This window comes from Diospyros lotus, chromosome 2 (genome assembly GCF_014633365.1).
Source record: "Diospyros lotus cultivar Yz01 chromosome 2, ASM1463336v1, whole genome shotgun sequence".
NCBI lineage: Eukaryota > Viridiplantae > Streptophyta > Magnoliopsida > Ericales > Ebenaceae > Diospyros > Diospyros lotus.
Window position 1 is genome coordinate 16,712,002 of NC_068339.1, and position 10,712 is coordinate 16,722,713.

A 10,712-nucleotide genomic window follows, 5' to 3' on the forward strand; every position below is an offset into this window, starting at 1 on the left:
GGTAAAATTTTTTATTAGACACCTTACCCCCCAACTTAAATTGCGCATTGTCCTCAATTGGCAATAAAAGGATAGAAGATAGGCATACCTAGCGGTCTTCAATACATAAACTCGTATGGAGAAATTTTATTTAGACTGCACATAGAAAAACACTAGTTAAGTAATGCAGAAAAGGAACAACTTATATGTATATATAAAATTATTTTATTATATATTTTTATTTATTTTTTTTTAGAAATTTTTTTTTCTTTTCTTCCAATTAAGGATCAAATGAGTGGTTGCCCACCTAATCGTATAATATCTCCCATTCACTACACCACTTTTAAAGTTATTTTCAAAATTATATAAATTAATTTTTCTCATGAATGCACATACATATTTTGAAAATATATCGTCCGGAGGTGTTGGTTTTATTATATCCGCGTATGGCACATTAATTTGCACAAACATCTCACACGTGTTTGGTTTAATTTGATCCTCAATAATATCGACTAACCTAAAAGATAGAAATTGAGGGGTAAATGTGGATAAACTTATGATTTTTTCACATTTTGGCTCTCGAATTTTATCCTTTTCTTCCTCCCAGGTTTCTTTTTTTCTTACATCATTTTGGTCTCTTTTTTTTTTCAAGGCTTCATTGACATCTACCTCACTGTGATCAACCACTCTCTCTTCTTGCACCAAAGGGTGTACTGTCCTAGGGGCATCAAGTTTCTCAATTATTTCTCCATTCCTTAAGACAGTCACTCCTATGTCATGCTCCTGACTTTCACTTTTGATGATGGGTTTTATTAATGGGATTTGGAGTGAGTTGGGATGGACAGGCTCTGACATGCTCAAAGTCTGTGTTAGCTGTGTCAATTGGTTCCTAATGTCCTCTGTAACTCTAATGGTATGTTCTTGACATTTGGACATTTGTGTAAAAATTTCCATTTGGCCTTGCATAAATAGATTGAAGGTATCTTCTAATGAACTCCCATGAGGGGGTTGATATGCATCGAATGTAGACCCTTCATTCGTTTGAAATGATTGAGGCCGGGAAAGGAAGTGCTCATGTGGTTGGGCTACAAAATCATTTTCCCATGAGAAATTTGGATGAAAGTGTGAATTAAGGTGATATGCATCAAAGTCCGAATGGTAGTTTTCCTCATGGTTCTGGTAATACATTCTCTCATAGTTGTGTGTGTGTGTGTAACTGGATTGACCATACAATACCTCCTTAAAAGCAGGTATTATAGGGCAGTCATCCGTTAAATGAGCTGAAGTCTCACACACAGCACACCAAACCTCAATTTCATGGTAAGTGAGTAACAAATGAGTAGTGTCTGGTTGCAAATCAAAAGTGGTTTGCCTAAGAGGGTATAGATAATCCTTAAGAGGTCTAGACAAATCAGATTCAAAATGATAATTTTCATCATGATAAGTATCTTGTGCAGACAGATTGTAGTAATTTTGAGACATGAGTGTAAAGTTGACAATCCAATTGCAGGTAAAGACTCAAAATGATATGAAAATACTGTTTCAAAATTCTACCTGATCTCAGTCTCATATACAATGCACAAACAAAAATAAAGTAAAAGAGAAATAGAGTTACCGATTTTATCAAGAGATGCTTATTCTTTTATTTTATTTTTTATTTTTTTTTCTTTTTGTTTTTGCCTCAATCTTCCCGGCAACGGCGCCAAAATTTGACTGCACTCTCACCCTGCTATTAAAACACAATAAAAACAAATCATAATAAAACTTTTATATTTTTTTTATTTTAGTGAGAGGTTTATACTCGCCAGTGTACGAGTGCAGTTGTAGTCCAAATTTAAATTTATATTTTCTGGATGAATCCAGGTCGTCCACTGAGAGATTTATTTATGGCAAAAGAAAAAGAATGTCACACACACGCACACGCATTTGGACAAATTGGCAACAAGGTTTTTTATGAGTTTTTTTAGACAACAGATACTAGAAAATAAAGTAAGGCAGAAATTGAAATAAACATTAAACGTAAAAATATGAATTTGGATAGTGCTTGAGTTAAGACAATTTCAGTACCAACCCGTTGATTCCCAAATTTTAGCATAAAAGATTAGCAACATTAATTTAATTTCAGATATGAGGGTTTGTTATTAAATGCAATTAGAGATGATGATAGTTCTAGGTTAAGCAATCCCCATACATGATATGCGGGATTCTAATTTAAGCAACCACCATAAATCCAATTGCAATTAATACACAAAACAACTAAATTAATCATCCGGGTTTGGGTATGATAGTGTTTCCAGTTCTAGTAACTCTCATACATAGCATGAAAGCTCTAAGTTAGGCTTACGCTCCAATCCAAACCTAGTGATTTCTCAATAATTAAGATACACTCATACTAAAATTTAAATTAATGTTACTTATTTAAAGCGCAGCTTTCTTTGGGAATCATTGGCGTTGGACAGTGTCCTTGCCTTAACCCAAGATTAGATTTAGCTACTCATTTTTATTTGAAAGTTAATTGACAAGAATTTAAATGACATAATTTGAATAACAGAATTTAAATGACGGGAATTAAAATAGTAGAAACTAACCGGCCATTTAGGCGGTGAACATTTAAATGACAAGAATTAAAATTACAGAAATTTAAAGGCATAAACTAACCGGCCATTTAGGCGGTGAATAATTAAATGACAAGAATTAAAATTGCAAAAATTTAAAGGCATAAATTAACCGGCCATTTAGGCGGTGAATAATAAAATAATAATAAATGACATAAGAATTTAAAAGAAGAAAGGAAGTAAGTAAGATCACAAGAGAGAATACTAAAGAAAAGGGGAAAAAACAAGAACAATTCTCAAAGAGAGAATTATAAGGAAATAACTAAACTTTTATTCAAGAATAATAATCACACTTACAAATGCAATCAAGTGACCTATTTATAGGCCACAAGATGTAATACAAACCACACAATTTCAATTATTCAACTAGACATAATTATATCTAATGGGCACTCACACACTTAAAGTTAAATGGATTTTAGCTATAATACACACCTGATATTAAATGGATTTTAGCTAAAATACATACCTAATAAAGCACTCATAAAGTTAAATGGATTTTAGCTATAATATCCACCTAATAGTTAAATGGATTTTAGCTAAAAAACACACCTAATAAAGCTCTCACATAAAAAATAAAAATAGATTTCTTTAAATTGGTTTTTAATCTTCATTAGGATTAAAAATAATCCTTGGGCCTTCTCCAAATAATATCTTCCATGGGTTGCTCAAATTGGGCCTTAATTCTTCATGGGCTTGAATTCTTCATGGACTTTAAGTCTTCATGGGCTTGAATTCTTCATGCCTAAAAAATAAAAATAAAAATAATTTAATGTTATTAATAAATTATATATTATATATATGTATTACACATGGCACATATATATATTAGATTATATTATATATATATATATTACATGCATGCATATAATGATGTATATGTATTATATATAATCTTATATATTATTATTATTATTATTAAATTTTACTTTAAAATTTCATTTCATTCATTTTTCAATTTAAACTTGCATATAACCATAAAATATATATTAATATCTAATTTAAACCATTTTTAAGATCAAAAGAAGGGTATAATTATAACAAAATTTTTACAAAATTAACCACTAATCAGATTCCCAAGTCGATGATTCCCTTCATGGGCATGTTTGTGGCGATTTCTATAAGGGCTGGCACCCGTCCTTTGTTTGGCGAGGTGCACCCCAGGCTTCCCGTCGTAGCATCGCCACTCTTTCGCCCTTTAAGAGTGTAGGTTGGAGGAGCGGACCGAGCCAGCTAGCCTCATGTCCCTCCTACCTTCTCTTTCTTCTGGAGGGGGTCCGGCACTCAGAGGTTGAGAGGCAGTCGCCTGCATCTGTGCTATCTGGACTTATGCCTGGGCTAACACCTTCACTGCATTGGCGAGCTGCATAACAGTGTTCTCCAGTGTTTCCTAACGTTGTTGCCATATTTGTGTTACCTCTGCATCGACGGTTGGAATCATGGGTGGGTAAGGGCACCGCGAAGGGATTCCATGGGTAGCTTCGGCCAGAGGAGGCATAGAGGCAGATGCCACAACTTCCCTAGCTTACAGAATCTCCAACATATGGTTGGCGTGATTTGTAGGTCGGTTGGTTGTTGCCTCGGAACCTCTCGTGTTTCTAGTTCTTGGCATCGATGTTTTTACCAAAGCGGCCCTCCTTCTAGAGCCAAAATGTCGACGTTCAGAATTGGTCGACGGATATTTGTTAACCCGCACTTGTTTGGTAGATCCGAGAGATGGACAATGAGGTATCCGATCTATTTTGCCTAGCGGACGGCCCGTCCATGCAAGATACTCCAAAACTCAAGTTAGTGAGCGAGTAAGCAAAAATATTGGGTTCTTAAGTTAGTCGTCAAGAGTACGTACCCCGGCCCTTAAGAGGGCTGGTTGATATATATATTAGCCTAAAAGCTTTCTTACCTGCTTCGTATATGTAGAGGTGATGGAATAGAAAAGTCAGCAGGGGTGTCCTTGCCACGCCGAGGTGTCGACGAGACCCTCATTAATGAGAATGGGATCTTCCATTAATGCAGATGAGATCTGTCATTAATGAGAATGGGATCTGAGGGGGACATTTGGAAATCCAGATACGACTGTAATGATGTTGTTGCCAGAAGACCAGGATGGGACTGGCATGGGCCAGTGAGATGGGCAGAGTGAATGGGCCCAAGGGGCCCAGTCAGGGCAGCCCTTGGCTTGCCGGTATGCCGCAACATGTGCCTCTTCTGTGATGCGAGTTGACGAGCTAAGCCGACGAGCTATGAAGGTTGCTGGGAACCTGTCCAGAGTATAGCTGGGGGCCGTTTGAATATGCCAAAGAGTCAGAGGCGTTACCGAGAGCTTGCTTGGCCCCGATGCTTGACCTCGAGCTTCAGCACTATCCGAGCTCACTTTAACGAGCTCAGTTCGATTTATTGGGTCTCGAACGTTTGGGCCGAACCATCATGTTAAATCCGGCCTATAAAGAGTGCAGCAAGAAATACCCGTAACACAACTAATTTTGAGATATTGGACATTTATTTATAGACCTAAAATTTATCTGTAAATGTATACAATAAATTATATACTAATCAAAAGATGACTCAAGAAGATAAATTTTCAATTCAGATAAATCACAATCACAATCGAATTTAACATCATAATTATAGTCAAATTAGAGTATCAATCTTAGATGAATTTGAACTCCAAGTCACAATTATAATAAGTTTCAGCTTGATACAAAATTTAAATATGAAATTATTTATAATTTTTTTTCAATAAAATCATAAAAAATCAATCTCCTTGATAAATATCAATCAGATCGACACCACTGAAAATACAAACTAATTCCACACAACAGAAAATATCAATCAAATCCATACAACCCTCACTATAGTGAATATCTTGAGCCATAGTCAAAGAATAAACAAGATTAGTCTCAATATATGGTTATTACTTCACCTTCATTTAAATCTATATGTGCTAAATTTACACACATCTTAACTTATCATATTAAGAATTTAATATTCAAGTCTAATAATACAATATGGTACTTCAAAATAGTCATTACAAAAATTAAATAATGCCAAAGGATCATCAAATAAAATCTTAACAGAAAATAGATCAACATAGGGAATCTGGGCAGCAAATCTGGGTGAATTTGACTTGAACAAATTTCATGGGTCGAATTTGGTCTGAACAGATCTGGGCTAGATCTTAGCGGATTTAGGCAAGGACCTTGAAGCTTTGTTAATGGCAGACGTTGAAGAGGGGTGACCTGAGGGCTGACGACAAGGAGGAATCAACAGCGAAGGGAACCAACGGATGGTTGGAGCAATTGACGGCGAACCAACGGATGGTCGGTGAAGGCGGAACGACGGCGATGACTAAGAGTCGATCAGCGATGAGCGAAGTTGAGGGGCTGTAGATCGACGGTCGTGGAGGCAAATGGCAGTCGAATGCGGCGGAGTAAGGCGGCTGTCGGTGGTCAAACAGGCAGATGCGTGCAAGAGGAAAACTAGAACAGAGGAAGGTCGAGAGTTGCGCGGGCGGCGATGGAGGTAGTGTGGTCTACGACAGAGGCGACCAAGGGCACTACAAGAAAGCATTCAAATTTGAGATAGATTTTAGGTCATCTAAAAAATATCCATTACAAAATGGATATTCAAATGAATTCTGAGATGATTTTTTTAGAAAGATTTTGACACGAATTTTTTATTCTGTAATTTAAAACAAATTTTTGAGATGACTTTTCGGACAAATTTTGAGTCAAATTTACAAACAGAAATAAAATGAATTTTTTTGAGATAGATTTTTTATTTCTATTTTATGAGATTGATAAAATTCATCTCAAATTTAAATTAATTTAAAAATAATAAAATTTATTTTTCTTAAAAAAATTTAAAATTAAACTTGAAAGACAATATATATATATGCACTAATATAACAAAACAAATAAATTAAATTAAAAATCATGCATAAATATAAATTCATCATAGTAAATGACATCATCCATGCATAAATATATAATAGGAATAATACTAATATTGTCCGTGAATAAATCTATCTAGCAAACGTTACTACAACCTAAAATCTATCCATGTCAATGGCGAATTCTCCTAATGATCAGAATGATTCTGGCGCGGCAATAATGAAGAACGATTTAAGAGTTTATCTTCCAAGGCCGACAAACGCTGGTTTATGGGACTTGCAGCTTCTCTAACTGCCTCCTTTATAACTTGTAGAATTTGATCCATGGACGATGACGAAGGTGGTTGCAAGGGCTGCTCACCATCACTATCTTTTAATGGGCCACTTGTTGATGCTTGTGACGATACCTCCTGTTGTTGCGTTTGAAAGTCAGCTTGCAATCATCACGAATACATAGAATAATTTGTATTATCAATAGACCAATTAAGCACAATAAATTTAAAATACACAACTAATATATACTTACATAAATTTCCTCAAGCCTCTTACCACCGAATCCTGAATTATCCTTTCTTTTGTGAGTGGCAAGGAATAACTCAGCTTGTGTGACTGGGCGACCAAGTTTCATAGTCTAGAAAGGGAAAAATAAAGGTGTTCATGCAAGTATACTTATTTTAAAAAAGTAATTAAGTGAAATGAAAATAATAAAAAATATTAAATATTTACCAATCTCCTCTTGTGCTCGGACATAGATATGGAGCCACATGTGTGCATAATGCCTCCAGCTTTTGAGACCCTATTTTTCTTGGCCTTTTCAGATTTGGTCTTAAATTGTGAGGTATTCCAATATTCCTTTAATGCTTCGAATACTTGAGGAGACATCCAACTTGGTCGTTTCGTTAAGTCTTTTCTCACATTAAATAGAAGGTCAATCATACGATCTGACGCCGTTTTCTCAAAGTTTTTTCTTATTTGATATTCTTTTTCAGGCTCCCAAGACCACTTCTTCTATAATATTAAAGCAAAATAAAGTTTATAAAAATGTTGTAACAACATAAATAAATAAAATGACACATAGTGCTATAATTTAAAAGAATATATATTCATTTAAAAACATTCACATTACCTTAAACTCGCTAAACCACACATCTCTCACAGCAGGGTCTGTCTTTTTCCAGCTAGTGTACGGCTTCTCAAAGTTAGATTTGATTATTCTAGTAATGTCTCGTTTGCAGTCAATGTTATCAAACCTGTCAAAGCACACATTAGTTTGTGAACTTATATGCAAAAATAAAACTTCCTTTGTTGAAATTAAAAATGATTAGTGAATAAAGAATACTTACGAAGAATCCATCGGTTGTATCATTCGACAATTTTGAGGGACAATAGTGGACGTGGATAATCCTCCAACTTCAAGTGGAGGTGACGAAGAAGGCATGGAATTGACAATGCTAGGGTGGGGTGTTTGGGGGCTATGGGAATCAAATCCATTGTCGGACGTAGATGAATGCCCCTCTACAAAAATAAATGATTGTGAAGGGTTCAACTTGCAGACTAATAAATACAAACTGAAAATGGGTAAAAGTGTGTACCAATGGGTATATGCATGTGGTCTTCTTTATCACTCTCTTTGACTTGCTCCATTATTTCTCGATGACGACGTCGCATAGCCTGACCATATGATGTACCGCCTAACATATCATGTCATACAAAGCAAACAACAATTGCATAATATCATCTGCTGTTTAAGAATATTTCAGGCCATTTGGATAATTCTTTCGACAATTTTCAATCATATTGCCTTCTTAAGTTTAAGAAAGTTTATAGTTAAGGAAAGTTATATATATTATGTTAATAGCCGTGTGATTATAATTTTTAAATATTTTTGCAATAACATTTGATATATCATTTAGAAAATGTTTTATATTATATTTATGAACTTGTGTTTAAAAGTGGTATTTTTGAACCAACTGATTAAAAGTGGTGATTTATGTTATATTCATAGAATTACACTATGAAATGCAACAAAGTGTGAGCACACGAATCTTGTTTAGTTAAAATTTTGTTACTTTACTTTCTTACCCTTTGTAGTATATTTTAGAATTATAAAATAAAAGCACTATAATAAAATTTTACTATTAGAACTCTTCCATTCCCTTCATTTTCATTTCAACTCCCAAATAAGAAGAGAGGTCACTTTCTCTTCATCATTAAACATCCAAAAAATAAATAAATAAATAACTCCTCACTTTCTTTTCCTCCATTACCTTAAGCCATAGATGTATGTAAAAAGGACCTAAACCACACCCGATCTAGATGGAATTTTCACAAAAAAAGTGCTAAGACATGAGATGAAGCAATGTTTCAAAGTCTTCGCCTCAAATATGAAGAGCAAACAGCAATATGCAGCAGGCCTCAATGAAACAAGAAGATATGGTAGCAAAAATACACATCACAACGGAACAGTTGTATGCATTGCATTACACACAGCTCAACACCATAAGAAGCTAAACTAAGTTGCCATTTCTAGAAATCTAGGCATGAAAAGGAAAAAGATGGGTGGAAGGTCCAGTTTGTTTGATTGCCTGGAGGCTATCCGTGCATCTTATATAAGAGTTTATCACAAATATTAGAGCATGCAACAAATGTTATCATACAAGATGCAGTTTTTCAAGTCCAACTCTTTCCCCACTCTAAAATTAGTCCCAGAACAAACAAGCCTAGTTGTGAGCAGAAAGGATAACACCACCTCGACTTAATTCCCTGCCAGCCCCATGTTTGCACAGATTCACTCTAAATTAGCCTTTCACAACTCTTAGTCGTGCAATCAGTTCATCCTGTCCATGTTATCCCAAATTAAAGAGTGAAAAGGAAAATTTTCTGTTGAAATGTCAATCTAGTCAAATCAATTAACCTGCTTCATCAAGCTAATAACAATTGCATGCTCCTAAAAAGGATTAGAATGATTTGACAACAAATCCTAACAGAACTAATTAAATAACTGGCCTTAAAATTCAATACATGAAGCAGATAAAATTAATGTCACTGATACTTGCCTGCCTTCCTCTCAAAAGTAAACACCAATTGATGACATCAGTCACTTGACAAAAGTACAAAATTAAAAATTAACAGTATTTGGATTTAGACGATTCTATAATCAAATAGGAAAAGAAAATTTCACATTCAATAATAGAATCAAGATAAAACTATAATTGAATTAATTTCTATTAACACTAGAACTATGATATAAGATAATAAACATTAAAATCTATGACATTTTTATAATAAACATTAAAACCTGAAATATATAAATATACAAAATTAAAAATATAGCATATTGCTATCATAAAAAATATAAACCAGGAAAAAAAGTATTATATACCAAATAACATAAATAATAAATTTTCTAACATTTTCCTGGACACAACTGTAATGCAAATCAGATTTAGCTTTCTCAAGAACCTTTGCACCAAAACCAACAAGTTAGCTGCGAGAGGAAGCTTCACTTTCATTAGAACCAACACAGTCTACAAAAACGCAGATCCAGTGGGTTGCAGGAAGAACAAAACTATGTGAAGACGACCAATGGAAGAGGCAATCAGTAGTACCAGGAATCTGGAGGCAGCGAGGAGGCCGCGATGGATCTGGTGGAGGCGGCGGCGACGTAGAGGCAGCGAGGAGGCCGCGATGGAACTGGAGGCGGCGGCGGCGCGGCGGCGTTGAGGCGGGAGTATGAGAGAGGGAGATGAAGGTGGTAGTCTGAGAGAGGGAGAGAGAGAGAGAGAGACTGGAGACAAAGGCAATGGGGATTTAGGGATTTGCTAGAGACAGAGGCCGGAAATGAAAGCGGGATTTGGGGGATTTGGGATTTTGGCGGGATTTGAGGATTGGAGATAATAATCTGATAATAAAATAATTTAAATTATTATATTAAATTAATACTTATTTTAAAATATATTTATATTATAAATTTAATAATTATAATATATTAGTTTAATATATTATATTTTTTAATATGTTCATAATTTTTTAATATATTATATTATCAATAAATAATTAATATTTAATTACATTAATTAAATAATAATTATATTCGTGCATTTAAAAAAATAAAATTATATTAGAAATTATTTATATAAGTGTTAGTTAAATTTTAATAATTTTATTTATTATTTTATAGTTATAATTAAAAACTTTATTTAATAACGTTGAAAAAGTAATATATTAAT

At 34.3% G+C, this 10,712-nt stretch overlaps 1 protein-coding gene across 1 annotated transcript; it reads right to left on the bottom strand.

Annotated features, from left to right (window-relative positions):
* Positions 1–6,497: 6,497 nt before the first annotated feature.
* LOC127795960 (uncharacterized) lies at positions 6,498–10,290 on the bottom strand. Its single transcript, XM_052327953.1, has 7 exons — positions 10,092–10,290; positions 8,076–8,174; positions 7,827–7,998; positions 7,610–7,733; positions 7,210–7,491; positions 7,009–7,114; positions 6,498–6,916 (listed from the first exon to the last, which is right to left on the bottom strand). Exons 2-7 carry the CDS (start codon positions 8,149–8,151, stop codon positions 6,672–6,674), a joined length of 1,005 nt encoding a protein of 334 aa, XP_052183913.1. The 5' UTR covers positions 8,152–8,174; positions 10,092–10,290; the 3' UTR covers positions 6,498–6,671.
* Between the last annotated feature and the right edge of the window lie 422 nt (positions 10,291–10,712).

What these genes read in the sequence shown, in the direction of transcription:
- LOC127795960 (XM_052327953.1), bottom strand. Translation starts at nt 8,151, where the DNA reads ATGCGACGTCGTCATCGAGAAATAATGGAGCAAGTCAAAGAGAGTGAT. An exon ending in TGTGGTTTAGCGAGTTTAAG is followed by an intron (nt 7,492 to 7,609) that starts GTAATGTGAATG and finishes TTAATATTATAG; the next exon opens with AAGAAGTGGTCTTGGGAGCC. An exon ending in CCGAGCACAAGAGGAGATTG is followed by an intron (nt 7,115 to 7,209) that starts GTAAATATTTAA and finishes TTCCCTTTCTAG; the next exon opens with ACTATGAAACTTGGTCGCCC.